The sequence below is a fragment of the Peromyscus maniculatus genome, chromosome 12 (genome assembly GCF_049852395.1).
Source record: "Peromyscus maniculatus bairdii isolate BWxNUB_F1_BW_parent chromosome 12, HU_Pman_BW_mat_3.1, whole genome shotgun sequence".
NCBI lineage: Eukaryota > Metazoa > Chordata > Mammalia > Rodentia > Cricetidae > Peromyscus > Peromyscus maniculatus.
This window is the reverse complement of record NC_134863.1, coordinates 18,650,970-18,671,229: the sequence shown is the minus strand read 5'-3', so window position 1 is coordinate 18,671,229 and position 20,260 is coordinate 18,650,970. Positions and strand designations below refer to the sequence as shown.

Sequence of the window (20,260 nt, the reverse complement as noted above, 5' to 3'; positions counted from 1 at the left end):
ATCAGAGAAGCTTCCTCCAGCAGCAGATGGAAAGAGATGCCAAGACCCACAGCCAGATATTATACAGAGAGAGAGAAAGACCATGAAACACACAGTTCTAATTGGGATTTCTCTATCCAGTCTCTCCCCTCAGAGCTCAGGGAATCCCAAGGAAAAGGAGATAGAAAAAGTGTAAGAGCAGAGGGGATAGAGGACACCAGGAGAACTAAGCAAGTCCTATATGAACTCGGACTGAAACAGCAAGCACAGGGCCTACGTGGGTCTGCACCAGGTCCTCTACACAGATATCATAGCTTTTAACTTCGCAGAGCGTGAGAACGAGTGAGTGTCTCATTCCTGGGCCTGCTCTTGGGACTCTTTCTCCTGTTGGGTTGCCCTGTCTAGCTTTAAAGTGATGTTCTTTGCTTTATCTCATTATATTTTATTCTGTCCTGTTTGGTTGTTATCTCTTAGAAGCCTGTTCTTTTCTAATGACAGCCAGAAAGGGGACTGGGGGGTCTGGAGGGGAGAAGAAGTGGAGAGGAGCTGGGAGAAATGGAGGGGAAACTATAACCGGGATATAACATATGAGAAAAGAATCTATTTTCAATAAAAGGAAAAAACAACAACAAAATAGAAGAATGAGTTGCACATACAATACAGCCCCTTTTAAAATGAAGCCAGACAACAGACATCTGGGAAAACAGTAGAAGCAAACCTCAACTGAGAATCCTGCTATCACTGACGAAACAAGGAACGTTTTGTAGGCAAAGCCAGAATGTGACCTATAAACGAAGACACTGACACTTTCTAAAAGAGCTGCTAGCCCAGATGTGAGGACAAATGAGAACCACAAAAGGGAATTAACAGAGCCTTAACTGAGTCCTTTCTCTGCCTCGCTTCCCGGTGTCAAAATTAGAGAATGTGATTCTTAGTAAATGTGAGTGCCTCTACAGTCAGGAAACAAGACTGACTATGCTGCTGACGCAGAGACAGAAGGGATGGAAGCACAGACCGATGCCATTCACACTTCTACTATATTCATGTCTAGAGTAAACTGAAGGAAACTAACCCCATCTTGAAGACTCAGTACAAAGACAAAGTAAGGAAGTCCAGTGGTGACCTCCCTGGTTATCTGTCCTATCTGTCATTAAAGAGCTTCTTCTGCAAATGTCTATCAGATGGAAAGCTTTCAAGGTTTGGTGGCAAACTGGTCTAGGTACACCTCTGGCACAGTCTCTGAAGTAATACTTCACCTATGCAAATGCACAGAAGAGAATTTGAAAGCAGCCAATTTCTGAGCAATAAGCTAAAAGAGAAATGAGCAAATCTATTTTAAGAGCTGAGTCTCCTGGGACTAGGTCTGTAAGTCAGTGGCAGAACGTCTGCCTAGCATGGGTAAAGCCCCGAGTTTGATATCAAAGTAAGGTTACAATAGTGTTTGTACTAAGTTTAAAGATACCTTTTGTTTGTACTTTATAAAGAACCGTCTCTGCCATGACCGCCCCTACAACACGTTACTTGCTAAAATTTCAATTTACAGCTTTAATAAATCAAATTCTCTTTTGCACCATTAAAACCTCAGAAAGCACCCTCTGTTCACTTGCTGGAAAAGCATATATATAGTCACTGCAAAAGCTCTAAACATTCAAGCATCCTTGGACTGAGGCTGCCACAATATTCTCCATCTGTATTTTCCAAATGCTCAATGTATAAGTAGTCCTGTGTATTAAGACAACTTCCTGGAACCATCTCCAAGAGATCTACCTAACATTTAAAGGGTTACATATAGGTATTTAATAAAGCTGCACACAATGCTGTGATATTAAATGAAAATTTAAAATGGCTTCATTTGTAAATTGTATTGATGTACAGACAGAATATATAGAGAATTGTCCAACTTCAATCAGAAGTCTATTTACAAAACTAAGCAAACTTTTTAAATAGACTCTACAACTATTCACAACCATATACTAAAACAAATGATACTTGACTGTATGTAAATCATAACGCAATGAACTCTACTGAAAAAGGAAGCAAAGGAAAAGGAAGAAGAGGTGCAATATGAAAACAAGGACTGTGTAAACCATAAAGTTTTCATGACACTATGGTCACCAACTACCCTGTGCACACATCTTCATGCTCGTGAGTACGTGAGTGTGTACGTGCTTTTAAATGAAATGGTGTCAAAGGAAAGAGTTCTTATTTGTCATCTGTTAAAAAAATAAAAAGGATCTGAACACTCATTTACACTAGTTTCATATTTCAATCATCTGAATAATCTCCTGGATATTAATAATCTCTGGAATACAGTCCTCCTGAATATAAAACCAATTACCTTTTGTAGGTCTTATCAGAGATCTAGGTGTCCTAACTGTCTATTTATGCAGCAAGGACACCTTTAAGTGTGTCACCAGTTAAAATCGTCCATCCAGGCACTAACAGTGACTACCTCCCAAAGTGCTTTGGGTCACTGAAGTAAAATTCATTTATCTGGAAAATGCATATAGGAAGGAAAGACCATGAATTATGATTTCCCTTAAGTTTAATCCCTTAAAAAGTTTAATTGTAGACAGTTTATATCCTTAAACATTAACCCTTTCATGAAGACTGAGTATACAAGAAAAAACAAGTGTTTGTTTTTTTAAGCAGAGAAACACTGAGGCAAAAGTGTGACTTTCAGTAACTCATGCAATAATTTATTTGCTCAAACATGAAAAAAAAAATGTTCAGTTAAAAAATAAAGGCTATGAAGCATCATAGGAAAAATTATCCCCAAAATAACTCCTCAGAAAAATCCCTGAAACAGTCTAGTCATGCATAATTTTCATTCCACTTTTTAAACATGGTAACACTACAGGAAGCACTTCAGAAGTTCTACTTAGACATCCACACAACAATTCAAAAGGAAAACGTGGGGAGGAGGAGTGGGAAGGAGGGATGGGAAGGAGGGGAGGGAAGGAGGGCTGGGAAGGAGGGGAAGACTGACAGCAGCAAATCCCACTAATGACATCACTTGTTCAGTCCTACCACTCATTGCCATCTCTGGTTCCCGGAGTTTCATAATGAAAAGGAATACTTGGCCAGCATACATAGCTTGTAGTGCTTTCTATTCTATCTTTTAAAAAATGACAGTGAGCTTTATGTTTCATAAATGGCAATTATATTCTCTATACCTGCAGGATTGTAGAGGTGTGTGTGTGTGTGTGTGTGTGTGTGTGTTGTTGTTGTTGTTTTCTATTTTACAAACAACTTTCACTTTATTCATTCAAGAAACTATTACTTGCTTGCATAGTGAAATAAAGTGATGGGCTTTTTACCTCTTTAGCAGGAGGTATTTTTAGAACACACATGACTGTAACTTGTATAAGTTTGTTTTGTTTCTGAGAAAGGTCTCACTATATAGCTCAAAATTGACTCAAATGTAGAATCCCCCTGCTTGTTGAGATTACAGGCATGGCACAGACAGCTCAATCTGGGGATTGTTTAAAACAACTCCATGTGCTTGGTGGTGGTGGTGGTGGTGGTGGTGGTGGTGGTGGTGGTGGTGGTGGTGGTGGTGGTGGTGCACACCTTTAATCACAGCACTAGGGAGGCAGAGGCAGGCAGATCTCTGTGAGTTCAAGGCCAGCCTGGTCTACAGAGCAAGATCCAGGACAGGTACCAAAACTACACAGAGAAACCCTGTCCCAAAAAAACAAAAAAGAAAAAAAGAAAAGAAAACAAAACAAAACAAAAAACAAAAAACTCCAAGAAGCATAAACTGCACTCAAAATCAGAAATAACTCCATGCAGTATAAACTGCAGTCAAGATCACAGCCATGTATAGCCCAGGGCACTTGTATTATGGAGCTACCCTCACTGGCAATGAGCAGATTTATTTAAAAATCTATTTGTGGAGGCTGGAGAGATGGCTCAAATGTTAAGAGCACTGGGTGCTCTTCCAGGAGCCCTGTATTCAATCTCCAGAACCCACATGGCAGCTCATAACCCTCTATAACGCCAGGTCTAGAGGTTCCGATGCCCTACTTCTGCGCTCCACAGGCACCAAGCACCCACAAAGTGCAGACATACATGCAGACTACACACCCAAATACATAAAATAAAAAAATGGTTTTTTAAAAATCTGTCCATACAGCTCCCAAATGTGTCACACTGCTTTGTACTTAAGAAAATAATGGTTTTAGTATAATTTTATTCCAATATTATTTCCAAAGCCAGAATATAAAGCAAGAAATTTCTTTTGTATGTTTTACATGTTTATATTAGATGAATTCTACTTACAAGATAGATATGAACATAAATGTGTATATATGTATGTGTGTATGTAGAAGTGTATGTCCTTCTAAATTCAATGGTGGCATTATTGGCATGTGATATAACTAAATGGCTTTAGAAGCCTATACTCTGAGAAGGAATCTGAAAGAGTTACATTACGATGGATTTTCTAAACATATAGGGAACATCTTAAATACATGTAGTCATTCAGTTATTCATTCAATCACATATTCAAATATTGCCTGAATAATTGCTGGTTCCATAAAAGCCATGGATGTAGATGAGGAGAATACAGTGAGATTAAAAAAAAAAAAAAAAAAGTTCCAAATAGACGAATCAGGGTCTCATTAAAAAAAGTCATACTCTGCTGTGGATCTTTGAAGAAAAAGAAAGGTAAACTCACCCTGGAACCAGACAAATGCTGATACCATATCAGCTGCTGAAAGGGCAGGCATTAAGTGTTGGATCTCTGAAACTACAGGGTAATTTACCGTGCCAGGCACTGTTTTGAATATCTTCCTCTTGAAGTTCTGAAGTTACACCATTCATTTAATTTACCCCACTGTGTCACCTAGGAGTCTTAGACTGAAAATCAACCAGCACTTTCTAGGGATGACTCTTTGTATAGCTATTTCTAAAACTGTATTAAATTTTATTGATTATAAAAAAGCATTGGCTCATAAACAGGGCCTATATGCTAAAAACAGGTCACTCCTGGGTGCACTGATTTTAGATGTTAAGCATGTTGCTACTCACATGCACACAATGGGGTGGAGGGTGCAGATTATCATGGACGAGGCAAACGATGAGCCTTGCATCTGAACAATAAGAACACCAAACAAGATTTGGAGAACCACTGAATGGAAAGAAAAAGAAAAGACTGACAGAGAAGAGTCGTTTTCCATTACAAAAGTATATGGATGTTCCAAATCTACTTTGATTAGGAAACAGGAATGCACTGACGTTTAGCTGACTCAACTCTTTTCACCTGTATAAACTCAAATGCCTTTGTCTCCTAATTTGTTGGTTTTGAGCATATACACTTCCAAGCTGTGTGTATAAAGGGTCTTCCCAAGGAAGCTCTGACATCCATAAAACCATAACCTAGGCAAGACTTGGAAATATTCCGGTACCCTGATCTCTGTTCTTGATACATCAAAGATCAAAGTGTCCTACCTTCTCTTAAAGAAAGGGCAGTGGGAAGGGCACACACTTTCTTCGCAGCCTCTATTGGAACCAACCATAATGTCAACTGTAATTGTACATAAACTCACCAAGGTTTAAACTCAAAAGAAAAATGGAAAACACAGATAGAAATCTTCTTAATGAAATTCAAAAACCTGAACCAAAATATTAAGCAAAGTGCTACTAAATCCCGTGGACTTAGCTAAGAGTTTTCGGGCTATACAGCGTCAGGGCATGCTCTGCTTCATCATGGGCACCTTCGAGATCTCTTTAATTAGGGGGAAGATATTGTTAGGTGGTAACTGGGCCATAATTAAGAACTATATGAAAGAAAGATACAAGTTATTAGACTTGACTACTTCCCAGATCAAAACCTCCCCACTGTGGGGGAGCTCCTAGTAAACCCATCATGTCCTTTGATGATCTTAGCGCCAGAGAAGCAGGTGCTCCCAAGGACAATGATCTCAACAGCTTCTGGCTCCTTCCAAGGGAGCAAGCAGCAAATTTCAATTTAACAAAAACACGTGAAAGAGCCAGACTAAATTTCCTCATCAATTTATCAGAGTTTGCCAGGCATGTTATCCAGAATGAAAACCAACGGGAATGTATTAAAACTCTTAGTGTTTGGGGATGAAAAACAGTTTTAGATGGAAAGTGTGGAACTCCTGGAGAAATAAGATACTAGCACGAATGAGGCATGTCTTAGTAAGAAATCAGAAGACCTCAGGTTTTCAGAGCACACACAAACATTAAGTTCTTTCCAAGTCACTGATACAAGATGGAGGGTTGGTTGGGGAAGGCACAGCACCAGGGAGCTGAAACTTGGTGTGTCAGGCTTTGTTTGAACTCCAAGTCTCATCCTCCTCCACAACCCCCACAAAAAAAGAGAGTACTACCAAGGGAACACTTTTTCTTCAGACATAAAACCAACCAACACACATGTACACAAAACCCCTATCTGGCAAGAGTCAACCTCTGAGAGACAAGCTCTAAGACAGGTCTCATGGTAAAGAACCCATCTGTCTTCCCCAACATTCAGCTCCTTAGTCTCGGTGAACTAAAAACTGTAATAACCAAAGTCAAGCTAAGAACCTAAATGCTGGAAAAATACTAACACTAAAAGCTTAGCCTGAGGACATTATTACCCTTTAGAAACAAAGGAGCAGATCCAAATCTACTACACTTTGAACATAAAATCATTGACTACCAGCCACTGGCTCCTTTGAAACTCTGGGGCAAATGCAGCCAAGCAGTCACTAATAGTCTTGGGATTTCTAGGTTGGCCTGATCAAGACCATTTGAGTCACATTAAGTTAGCAATTAAACCCCAAGTCCCAAGAAAACAAACTCTTTATCACTTCCACACGCCCCATGGTTGGCCACAGATCCCAGATGAAACAAATGGTATCCATAACAAAGGCCCCTGTAGAACAACTTCTGGCTCTGCCACAGCCCTCTTGAACAGTCTGGGTTTTGAAATGCTTAAGTCTGGAACTTCAATGCTTCCTAAGACTAGTGAGCCAATGAGTGAGGTTAAGGTGAGTCAGTAACCAAAATAATTAAAAAAGAAAAAAAAAAAATGCTAGGCCGGAGGGCATGTGATGAAGGCTATTTGCAGTGCTAGGCCTGGCCAGGACTAGTCAGTCTTATTTTCCTGGACTTCAACGAAGGGAGCCATGAAAAATGAGGGTCACACAACACTCCCTTTCATTCTGGTCTTCATTAAAAAGAAGGGGAGACAGGCTTCTAAGGACTCGGGGGGTCCATCCATTTAAGGCCATTGCAAGCCTGCAATGTTTAAAACCCAGAGCCAGCCAAACCCTAGGCTAGGAAAAGGAGGGAGAGGAGAGGAGGAGGGAGAGAAGGAAGGAGGGAGGGAGTCGAGGAAAGAAAGGAGGGAGAAGAGGGGAGCAGAAAGAGCAGAGGGTGAGGGTCATGTTTCAAAACAAAGACTCCACTCTGAACGCCCCCTGGCCCCGGCCAGCCTGGCCTGGCTGTGGTTTCTGCTACATTAAGCGTTCCTTGGACAGAACAAGGCCGCGCGCGGCCCGGGCCGAGGGCCTCCCGCAGCCCCGGGCGAGCCAGGCCGGGTCGCCCCGCGCCACCCGGTGCCACCCCGCTGCCCAGGACCCCCGAAGCCCGGCCTACCTTCCTTCACGCCCGGCAGCTTGGACTGATCGACACTCACGTCGGCCATGGCGGCCTCACGGCCCCGGGCGCACGGAGACCTCGGCGCACGCCCACCCCGCGGGCCCCGGCCGCAGCCACCCGCGCGCCCCGGCCGGGTCGAAGCCAAATTCCCCCGGGCCGGAAATGCACCGGAGTCCAGTACGGAGGGAGAGAGGAGACAGAAAGGCGGCGGCGGCGGCGGCGGCGGCGGTGGAGGCGGCAGCAGCGGCGGGGGGGCGGGAGCTGCAGGGCTGCACCGCACGCACAGGCGTGCGAGCCAGACCGCCTCCTCCTCGCTTGTGTGCCTGCCGCGCCCAGCCCCGGCCAGCCGGCCGCAGCTCCCTGTCCTGGAGGTCCCGGGACCCGACCGCAGGCTGCACCTGCCAGCCCGACGGGGATCGGTCCTGTCTGAGAACCTCTCTGAGATTGGAGACTTAAATAAAATGCTTACTGAGTGCCAAGCCGGCTCTCTTGTATCCAGGGTTTGAGCGTATATATGCACCTTGAAAAAAAAGGGGGAAACCACACATTGAATTGAAGCACACAGAATTAATAACAATTCTGGGCCCTTCTGGGGGGGGGGGGGAGAGTATTCACAACCACCCGGGAAATGTGAGTCATCTTCATTAAGCAATAACCAATAAATGTCTACCAAATCTGATGTTCGGTATTGGGGTGGCGAGATTGTGACTTGTATCTGGCTTACCACTGTTCCAACATGCCATGCACTGGTCTGTAATTCTGACATGTGTGCTTCCCTGAAATGGGCCGGCTTTCGTGTGGATATGCTTTTCCCCCGTGGGTATGCATTCACTTTCCTTTGGGAACTGTCTCATCAGAAGGGAACATGCCTGCCCTAAACTTGTGTCATCACTGCTCTTATCTTTCAGTCCATTAGTCCACAAGCCATGCATATTTATTAAAGAATGGGTGTGAGACCAAATCGGGTGGAGCAGACTGCTTCGCAGGGCTTGCTACATAAAGGGCAGGGTAGCAAATTAGTATTCTGTTTCCTGAGTGAAAGGTCACTCTTACTAGCAGACAACGAAACTGAACTGAATGTAACCAAGGATAGGAGAAAGCAAAGCAAGGGGCACTTTCGGATGGAAATACAGTAACAAAACAGTTCCTCCTCCTAGCTTGAAGGTGAGGTTTGCTCCCAGGATTGCTAGACCCTGCAATCGCGCCCCAGCCTCTTCTCAAAGTCCACTGGATCACTTCAGCCACTGGCATGAGCTGGTGATCCATCTCAGCTCAGAATCCTAGTGTGAGAGGTCGGGACATTAAAATCGGAGAGCAAAAAATTAGAGCAGAAATTAGGTCAGGGGTTGACAAAGCTGCTGCCCATTGGTCAAATCCAGCGCACTGAATTTGAGTGACTATTTTTATATTTTTTTAAATACTACATTTTAAAGAACTAAAAATATCTAATCTTTTTATGATTTTTGCCTTTTAAGCCCAAAGTCTAAAGTACTATCAAAGCCTTTACAAGACAAATTTGCACATCCCTATAATAGAGCACTTTTTAAACTAAGTGTGAAGTAGAAAAGCATAGCAAAGCAGGCTTGGGGATATTTTTAGCTGCCCAGCCATATATGGTTCTGATTTGAATTTTCTGTAGTTCTAGGGAACATTTAAAATGACAGTATTTCCTCTTTTCTTTTTTTCTCCCTAGATTATTTCAACTTTTTTACCAAGCTCTACCCTGGGAGACGGACATCCATAGATGTATCCACTTGGGGCTACTCTTTTGTGCTTTCGGTTGAGTTTGACCAGAAGTAATAAAAATCAGAAGGAAGAGAAAAGAGAGAGAGTCTGTATGACATTCTTCTTCCTGTATGCTAAATGTAAATATGATGGGCTGGAAGACAACTTGCAAGGGCCCATTCTTTCCTCCCACCGGTTTCCAGGGACCAGAGACAAACATCTGTACACTTTGAGCCATCTCACAGGCCCACAGACATTTATTAAAAATTTACCAGTTAAGACCAGAGAGTTGCTTTAGTTTTTTAAGAGTGCTAGCTGCTCTTCAGAAGATCTGTGTTAGGTTCCCAACACCCACATGGTGGCTCACAATTGTCTGTAACTCTAGTTTCAGGGGATCCAATGCCCTCTTCAGGCTTCAACAAGCTCTGAGCATACATGTGGTGCACATACATACACAGATGCAGATAAACACTAACACATGCAATAAAAATAAATCTTTAAAAACCCACCAGCCAAGGTTCCATTTTATTCCTTGCTTTTGAAAATCACTGGTGTTTTTAATGATATTTTTGGAGATTTTGTTGTACTTGTTCAAACTTTTTCTTTAAAAGCAAAGGTTTTTCACGCATTTGTCTATAAACAGGCTCTGGCTTAAGCAGTTATAAGTAAATCTACAGTATGATAGGTCTGAAGTATGACGGCTATAAGTAAATCTAATTGGTCCCATATTACTGAGAGTTCATGGCTATTGTAGTTATTTGCCTTGTGAGTTCTAAGGAGCTCTGGGCATTCATAAGGCCTCCCCACTCTTGTACCTATATGGCTAAAATGAGGCCAAAAGAAACTAACACTGCGATAGCTTTTGGACTTTTTGTTTGGGCTGGAGATGTATACAATTGTAGGAATATATACTCTTATTCTTAAATGTAATTTGAGAAGGATAGATGGCAAGATTCATATTTCAGTTCTATTGGCTGGGCAGCAGAGATAGGTCTAGATCCCACAAAGAAAATATGACACATTCAGTATTGAGGCAGGAGATAAAAAAAAAATTAAGTTGTTGATGATTTTAATGATACATTAGAAAGGTGAAAGTCATGGCTGACCCCATATGAGGTTAAGGTTTGCCATAAAAGGAGAACGTTAGGAGGTATTGGAACCCAGTTAATCAGGTTTCGAGTGGGTCAAAGTCTAGATTAATACTGAAGATATTTATAGCCATTTAACATAGACTCTGTTTAATTTCGGAAGAAGTAAGATCAATTAGCCATTGAAAGACACAAAGACCAAAAATATAGAGCAAAATAAGGAATCTCTTTGGGTAGGTAAAAGAGGGTGCACTATGGATATGTCCTTCTAAATAATGATTAGAAAAGCTAGCAGCAAATACGAAGGCAAAGCAGCAGGCTTGGCATAGAGAAAAGGTTTTTACCAACCAGGGAAAAGGGCAGAAAGGCAGGAGTGAGCTGGTTGTGCAATGGGGAAATAGGAAAGGGGATTGTTTCTTGGGGTTCTGTTCTTTGTTTCATTTTGTGTTGATTTGGTTTGTTTTTGGAGGCCTCCCTGAGCAGGAGAAACTCAAGATAGGAGACAAATTTGGACTTATCCAATTAGTGTGTAGTAGTTCCCTGGTGAGATGGGGGATGATGAAGGATGGGAGGGTCCTCAGTGGTCTGGGATTCATAAAAGGATTTAAGGGATGGCCTTGTAGGTTGAGCCTGAGGATGAGAATGACAGGTTTAACTGGAGCCTGACAGCTTCTTTTTTATTGCTTCAGGGTGGCATAGGTCTCTAATGGTCATGTTGCCTTCCAATGCCCTGCAGGGCTTGGGTGGAATGGTTTCCCATCCCAGTGTTGCTAGCTGCCTGGCTCCTGCCAACACCCCTGTGAACAGTCTCTCAGTTGTGTTCTTTTTCTGTTAAATCGTGTTGATTGTAACATGTTTCCTGTCTAGAAGCTGACTAATTCAGTGAGGTATTCAAAAGGACATGGCTTTGCTTTCCTTTAAAACACCCACATTTCTGGCCAGAAGGAAAATGGAAACAAACAAAAAAGTTAAAGTGGTGGCTATTCTTAAAGAATCAGCTGCTTTTTAAGAGAGAAAGTAATGCAAAGGAACTAGGTTCCCCATCCAGATTCTAGAGTTGAAGATTTGAAAACCCCCAGCCTGACTGAACTTGCCATCAGTGACTCATACCCATACTGTATCTGCCCCAAATCTGAACAACTCAAGCTCAGGGTTAGAGGACCTTTAGCAGGGGACTCAAAGCAACATGAAGGAATAGATGCTTTTAAAAGAATTTAATAAGGAATGAATGTGTGATTAATTCCCAGAACCATGTATTTTAGTATCCTAAAATGTCAGTTTTGAATGCCGATCTAACACATAAGAACTTTTATCCATGAAGAAGCATGGGTACCAAAAATTACTTTTTTAAAAAAGATATGATAGGTTTTCAACTTGAAGAAGGTTAGCTGGTGTGATGGCATATTCAATTTCAGATACAGGAGATAGAGGCAGCAGGCTGTACATTTGAAACCAGCCTGGGCTATCAGTACCCATCTCCCCCCCCCCCCCGAAAAAAATAGCAAGGCAAGAATAATTTTATATTAATAAAAAAATCACCTGTTGGACTGTGTAGAAAATGATCATTAGAAATCTACTTGGAAAATGTAAGACCACAGAAATTGGAGCAACTAGAAAGTACACTCTGTGACAGCAGAAGCTCATATCTGTTGTGTTGACCATCCTCACTAATACTTAGACTAGTCTTTCATACATAATAAGCATTCAATAACTATTGGTTAGAAATGGACAAAGTTATTCAATTGTATTATCAACAAACCTCACAAATAGAAAGGGACGAACAGGAAACAACACTGACAAACAAATTAATGACTCTAGACCTTGACAACACAGGAAGGAAGGAAGGAAGGAAGGAAGGGCTTCACATCAAGTTATACAGAGCAGAAAAGACTCCTATCTCTTATTTGACAACCAATTCTTCCTGCCTCTTCAAGAGGATGTACCTAAGAGATAAGAGAGCTGCTCCAAAGCGAGGCTGTGAATAGCATAGTCTACCTACATCAAGGAGATCGTGTGTCCTCCTTCCACCCCCAGACCCAATATCAGTATACAATAGGAGGGTTAAATGAAGGACATATTTTTCAAGTTTAGAAGCTAGACCTGCTGTATCAAAAAGTATAAAAGATCTAGTTTCTTATATTTTTGGTTGTGAGCCTAGCCTTTAACGGCTGACTCGGGAGGCAGAGCCAGGCGGATCTCAGGGAGTTCAAGGCCAGCCTGGACTACCAAGTGAGTTCCAGGAAAAGGCGCAAAGCTACACAGAGAAACCCTGTCTTGAAAAACCAAAAAAAAAAAAAAAAAAAAAAGATCTAGTTTCTTCTGAAGCCTCTGCCTCTTTGTCTTGTAGGTGTCTTCTGCCTTGTCCATGGGTTCCCGTGAAATCTTCGTTCCATGTGTATGCAACCAATATGCCTACATTTCTTTTTCTTATTCACAAGTATCAGTCGTGTTAGGAGTGAGCCCACTCTTACGTTCTTATTTTAACCTAGTTTCCTGTGAAAGGCCCTGCCTCTAAATACAATCCCATTCGGAAGTACGTGGAGTTAGCCGTTCAACATATCTCTTTTGGGGAGATACATAGCTCGAGTATGAACAGATACTACCACGATCTCAAGTGCAGCGTTCTTCTCACGTTTGTTTGTGTCAGGCAGGAAAGAGCTTTCAGACAGACCCTCACGCTGAAGCGGGATAGAAGGAGAGGGAACTGTGGGAGAGAGCACAGAAGGAAGCAGTGGGGAGGTGGCGCCTTCCTCTTAGGCTGCGATCTGCCTTTTCTGCTGAGAAAGACAAGAAACTGCAGATGCCACCAGAAGACACCTTGTTAAGGACAATAAGTAAATCCTGTTTACTTGTGGGACAAAGTGTTGTATAGCCTCGTGTTTCTAGAACTGCCCCCTTTCCTACATCAACAATAACTCTCAAAAACCCATCACACAGGCTTTGTTTCCAGAAGAATATATATATATATATATATGTATTTTTTTTTTTTTTACAGAGACCTATGTTCAGTTTCCAGCAACCATGTCAAGCAGATAACAGCTGTCTGTCCCCAGCTCCAGGGGAAGATCTTATCTCTTCTTCTGGCTTCTTCAGGCACATGCATTCCCATGTACATACCCACACAGAGGCACACATATAGACATAATTTAAAAAATAAAATAAAATATTTTGGAGTAAAGAAATGAATAAAGTGGGAAGCATTCTTAGCAGTCTTTAAGAGGTGTGACTTGAGAGCCACCCAAATCCTTCACATACCATTGCAAAGTCACTACTTAATTACAGCTCTTCTGGAAGAAGCCGATACTCATGCTCAGCAGTGTCTCATTCTTCTCCTGAATTCCTCTATTCCTCTTTTTCTATTAAACCCTGTGCTTAAGATCTCTGTCTCAAGCCTGGTGGTGGTGGTGGTGGTGGTGGTGGTGGCGGCGGCGGCGGCGGCGGCGGCGGCGGCGGCGGCGGCGGCGGCGGCACACGCCTTTAATCCCAGCACTCGGGAGGCAGAGGCAGGCGTATCTCTGTGAGTTCGAGGCCACCCTGGGCTACAAAGTGAGTTCCAGGAAAGGATCCAAAGATACACAGAGAAACTCTGTCTCAAAAACAAAACAAATCAAAGCAAACAAACAAACAAAACCAAAAAGATTTGTGTCACAAATGTCTTCAGCTCCCCTCAAATTCTTTCATTCCTCAAAGTCACTGGTTTGGCCTGAACAGAGGTCTCGAAGGGAGAAGGGAACTCTTCAGGCTGCTGTGTATGGTGGAGTGGACCTGTGCCTCTGTCCCTGCTGGTGACAGTACTGAACAGGAGTTCAGGAGCCTTAACCAGACTTTCATGTAGCCCTGCTACCCAATCCCTTTCAGAATAATCCACCAGCCATTATCCCCAAAATCCTCTTGGCTTCCTGTTATACATCACCTTTTCCTTCCATTCCTAATAAAGACTGTTATCCGAAGATTGTGCAGCCACATCAGTTCCCTAAATTGATAACCATATGATTTAAGTACCAGTAACCCCTGGACCCAAACATGCCTCTTGATCTTCTTTTCACCTCATTGTCTATTACAGAATGTGGTCCACGGCTCTTCTTAAGTACTTGCGGCTTCTTTGAGGCTCACACTGATCTCTCACTGTACCGCTCATGACAGCTACCTGTACTTCTGGGTAACGTCTCACCCCTCAAAACTGATAGCCCTTTCTCACTGTCCTGTCATCCTGTACCTCACTGACGTCAGTGTCTCCACAGACAATCCTTCTGGTAACATCATCTCTTTATCTTTGACCTCCTACCTTCCTATCTTTGTCAGTTCCTTGCTGCGAACGGCACAGACTGGGTAAAGGACAAAGTAAAGTGGTTTACTTCACTTACAATCTGATCCAAGATAAGATGGATGCATCGGATAGTAACCTTCCTGCTGACAGAGCCCGAGGCAGTGCAGAGCATCACACGGCAAGAGGTAAGATGTATATGACTATGTGTACGTGCGCGTACACACACATGCATGCTTACATATCTTTCCTTGTTCGTATGCAGGCAACACTATTTAATCACAGGAACTTTATCCTGACAGCCTTATCAAAACCCAAGAACCTCCCACCTCTCCTTATTTTAGACATGTTAGCCAGGCAGTTGGATTGTTTCTATCCTCACAGTGGGGATGGAAACTACAACACAACAGAGTGGGCCAGGATTCAAGTATAATAGCACTTACAAAGATCTGCCCCACCCACATCCCAACCAGACACTCCCAGAGCCAACTAGCAGCAATGTTATTCATACTACAATCCCTCATAGGTCTCTCCTGTTACTAGGACCCCAACTCTGACTGTTCTACAACCACACCAGAGCCTGTAATCCATTTGCCCTCCCATTTTGTAATTACTCCCACTTGACTTTCCTCCCTCCCCGCAGCATCCTTCTTCACTGGTTTATAATCTGCATCCCATTGTGATAATCTCTCCCTAACTGATATACGTGATCCAATTGCCAGTCTTCCTCGGAGTTACTTTCACAGCAGGATCACAAACAGAAATAATCTGCTACCGATTATACATATGTTCATGGTAAATTGATTTCCTTTTCCAAGAGGCATCGTGTCTCGCACTTCCAAGGTCCTTGGTGATCTTTATAATTAATCTCATAGGTTACTGTGAAAACAGAAGCATTGGTAAAATGACCCCCACCACCCGATAATTTACAGGTGCAGGACTACTATAAAGCTCCCCAATCTCTGTTAGACTGGAGTTGTTATCATAAAGCTCCATAAATTCATATGTGTACAAAGAACTATCTGAAGACTTCACAAGTGACAAATTTCTCATAAAGCAAGTTTTAAATGTTTACATAAACATGAGAGTTCAAGTAGTAAATATGAATTTATTTGCAATTATTACCAAATTCATAAGATTTTTTTGATTGTGTGCTTTTTATCAAATATTCTTTAAAAATTGTGTATGGAGGGAGATCTTAATTTAAAAAAATCTTTAAGTTGAAAACTACTAAAACTTTTACAGCAATGACCCACACATCCAAGGCTTTTGTAAGAAAGAAGTTTTCTACAATGAATGCTTTGCAGATGGTCTAAGAGCCTGAATCCAGGCTTGGTGAAATGAAAAGTATTTAGAAAAATCAACTGTCTGACACAAAACAAAATGAAAAGAAAGTCTATTCCAAAAATCACATAATGTATTTTTACAAAAATATCCTTGTAATCCCCAACATCGAACTAAAATTTATTAGATGTGAAAAAAGTGGACATAAAAGAAAAAGGTAAAAAGTGAAAAAAAAAATGAATAAATGAATCCAGAGATTGAGATGGCCCAAGTTCTGGATTTAATAGGGCATAAATAGATTATTGTAAGGTAGTATTACATGTAAATTATTGACCTACAGAGGGAAATACATGGCCTTGTGAGTTCTTGGTTGGGGAACCTCAATACGGAAGTAAAACTACATAAAAATGCATGAACAGACATTTGAATGAATGTAGATGTAAATTTCATGATAATGAAAGCAAATACCAAGTGACACAATGAAACTAAATTTCCGTGGTTGAAGTGTTGAAGATTTGCATAGGAGGAGAAAGCGTGGACAGTTCTCTTTACATGTACCAGGTCACGTATAAAACCTGACAGACTGCATGAAAATTACAACAGTGACCCACATAGATCATAAAGATAAACGAAAAGGTCTTGAACAAAATATGAGCAAATCAAATCAAGACGTATACAAACGGGGTAAAATATAAGTAGCAATGTGGCTGGGTGTGATGGTACATGCCTGTAATACTATCAATCACTTGGGAGGAAGACAGTACTAGGGAGCTCTTACCAGTTTCCAATTGTTATCCACACTTTATATTGCATCGCTCAAAACAGTAGTTTTTATTACATATATGCTATGATTGTCTAAACAACAAATCCATAAGAAATCTAAAAAAAAAATTACTAGAAATAAAAGCCAAGAACAAAGTATAAGGTCAATATACATAAATAAATAATTATATCTTCATCTAGTCACAATCAGTTGGAAATTTTTTAAATTGACACCCTTTAATGTAGCACCAAAAGGGGCATCCGTTTTAAGCTGAAGTTTGTCAAAGGTAAGCAAGGCTTCAAAGCTGAGCATCACCTTTGTAGACTGCTCATTGAAACTGAAGACAATCTGAAGTAGAGAACTGTCCCTTGTTCCCCAGTTGAAAAATGAACCTTTCTAAGAGGCCAATTTTCTCCAATTTGATCTATATATGTACAGTGCAGTTCCACTGAAAGTTAGTGTTTGGGGTAGAAGTTGACAATTAATATAGATATGCAAACACTAAACTTGTCAAAAAACAATAGGGACAAATACAAAGTTGGTGGAGGCAAACAACTTCCCTATCTTACTAGAAATCTACAGTGTTCAAGGCTGCAGTGTTGCCATGGTGATGTGGGTCAGTGGATGAAAGAGACTATGTAGATATTCAGTTGATTAGGTAATTCAATGAGAGGATCGTCCTGGCAACAACTGAAGAAATTGGGATTTTGTAGGAAAGGCTTTGACAGTTCCTACTACTAAATATACTTGACCTACATGGTCCTATATATTCTGCAAACACATGGACAGTAAGGAAAAAGCCATTACCTTTTAATGTTTCTCTCTTTTCTGCCCTATCTGTCCTGGGTCTCTACTCCCAATAACCTCAAGATCCCCAATACAGTATGAGAGTATTGCAAGCCCTGCAGCTTCTGGTTTCTCCTGGCTTCAGGCAAACAGTTAACCGAAGAAATTACTCAAACACTGAGACTACAGTGCCTGTTCTGGATGTAGGGACTCATCCAATTATTGCCTAAGCAAAGTGGCTGTGACTGGCCCTTATCACAGTCACCATTATTATTCACTTATGGCTGAGTAGAATGAACTGCAGATGGACAGCCACTGAGAGGTGAATGGTTGTTCTAGTTGACTGGCTTAGAACCCGGCATGGTGATACAAACCTGTAATCCAACACTTGGGAGGAGGAGGAGGCAGGAGCCTTCAGAGAGTCTGAAGGACAGCTTCAGATGTATAATGAGTTTCAAGCCAACCGGAGCTAAACAGTAAGATCTCTGTCACGAAGCAAGCCAACAATTGATCGTTACAGCAGTAATTGTAATTATCAAATTGAGAGAGCTACAGAAGAGAAATAAATGTGAACTTGATGGACCTCTTGTGACAAGGGAAAAGAGTGGATCTCTATCAGAGAAACTGACCTTGCCACTTATCAGAAGAAGGCAGTCTAAATTAAAGACCACACTGAGGACTCGGTCTTTTCAAGACCTTAAAAGCCCCAACAACATGTATCTGTGTCTCATTACCACTTGCTGGGAATTCCAGGGAGTGGTCCTGACCAAAGTCCATCCTGGTCAGTATTTAATTAAAGCTTGCTTAAAAATTGTAGAACTGGTTTTTGTCAGAATTGTTAACCATAATTTTTCTAATCAATTCAACTGTGTGATTTTTTTGTCACAAACAACTGGACCACAGTAGATGTGGGAAGACTTATATAATTTCAACCAAGTTGTAACTTCCGTAATCACTTGTGTATGAGGTCAAGGACTGTGAAGGATTCTAGATAAGTCTCCACTTGCTAGTCAGTAAGCTAATATGCTACATTTCATGAATGTTGACAGAAAATATAATACTCCACAGTTAGGAGACAAAATAGAGTGATTTCTGCTTGTTTGCTTTGTTTTTGAGGAAAGAACACTAGTCAGAATGAACATCCATCAGCAGTCCAGCCTTCATTTGCCAAAGGTAATAGCAGGACAGCCAGAAGGTATCTACCTACTTAATGGATGTGTTACAAGACAGGAGCCTCAAGCTTAGACATCCTGAATCTTTTATAATGAGCCCTATCTTCCTTGATCTTTGACTTGGTGAGACATATTGTCTTTCTTATTCTAAACTAGAAATAAACCTATTGTTTGAGGAGAAGGCACTCTGCCTTTTGAGGTTGACTCTGATTCAAACATCCTTGAAAATATAGTCTGGAGCAAAGGGGGACCCACGCCTCTGCTCACAAGATATGTGGGAACCTTGGCCACTGAAAAGTGGCTCCAACAGCAGACATAGTATCGCTCTTAAAGAACAAGAGCCAGCCACTAGAACTTTGGTATGCTGTTATCAAATCAGTGATCTCAATAGGAACACATCACAGTTGGCCTTTACATGGCTCTATTCCCGCTCCCACTGTCTTTTGTAACATAGTCCTAAGGTTCCCTGAGCATGTTGATTTTCTTCATTTTTGGGTGAAATACCACAATAAACTGTTCATCATTCTCATTGGCTCTATGTCAGTTTTGTTAATACAATAGAGCAGCTGACACCAGGTTATGGTGGAAGCGGTAGAGCAATAGAAAGCTCCTGGTGTTCTTTCCCACTGTGAGTGAACCATTCATTTCAGCAGTCTAGATTTACCCTTCACTGCTGACTGCACTTTTACATGAAACAGCATCTCATGGGGTTGCCATTTCCCATCCATTCCTCACCTGTGTGTGTGTGTGTGTGTGTGTGTGTGTGTGTGTGTGTGTGTGTGTGTCTTGTATTCCTTTGTATTCTTCAATAAAATATCAGTATGGAATTTTGTCTCGGGTTTTCCTCTTCAAAGATTCAGGCTAAGGTGGAGTGACCCCCCGAATGCAGAAGGCATATTGAAACATAGTTGCTGAGGATTGTATATAGCTGTGTTAAATCCAGATCATGGAGAATTTTTAGTGTGGGCCTAAGGATTAAGAGCCTGCTTCCTTCCATTGATGTGAAGTTCTGTATTCAGACAGAGTGTCAAGAACAAGGCTCTACATCAATAAAAACGACTCAGGCATTCATTAGCTAATTAAACTGAGGAGCTGATGTTGCTGCTGGTTCTCTCTCTTCCCAAAGTCCTTATGGACCTTTCATTTAATTACATCACTCCTGCCAGTAACTCCTCTGCCCTGTCAGGAGGGATAAAGGTCAGAGGTGAATTAGGCTTCTGCAGGGAATTAGTGAAAAGCCTGGCAGCAGCCACAGGCAAGAGAATCATTCCTCCTTGCTTTCCTACTCTTCCAAGAGGACTGGCTGGTGTCCATGCAGTATAAGGACCCCAAACCAAGCCCTTTGTACTTTGTTATTAATGAGGATAGTGCATTAGGCAATGTTTGGAACTAATACAGAATCCAGTTAATATTGTGTGCTTCATACTTTTTTTTTTTTTTTTGGCTAGGGTAAAACAAGAAGAGATAAATCAACAGACAATAATTTTCTCCTCTATAACCTTAGGCTGTGGGTGCTAATGCTTTCAGGTTGAGCAGGTGCTTAAGGACTGCTAGATTTTTTTTTTCTTTTTAGGTAATGTATTCT

At 41.6% G+C, this 20,260-nt stretch overlaps 1 protein-coding gene across 3 annotated transcripts in view; it reads right to left on the bottom strand.

Moving 5' to 3' along the window:
- Ccdc50 (coiled-coil domain containing 50) overlaps positions 1-8,071 on the bottom strand; it is a 68,106-nt gene extending 60,035 nt beyond the window's left edge. For 2 of the 3 annotated variants that reach the window (XM_006985092.4, XM_076548660.1), the window contains exon 1: positions 7,591-7,779. In XM_006985092.4, the coding sequence (XP_006985154.1) occupies positions 7,591-7,639 (49 nt within the window). In that variant the 5' untranslated portion in view covers positions 7,640-7,779. Of the gene's footprint in view, positions 1-7,590 lie in introns of all 3 variants that reach the window. The other variant, XM_006985093.4, reaches the window with a different exon arrangement.
- Between the last annotated feature and the right edge of the window lie 12,189 nt (positions 8,072-20,260).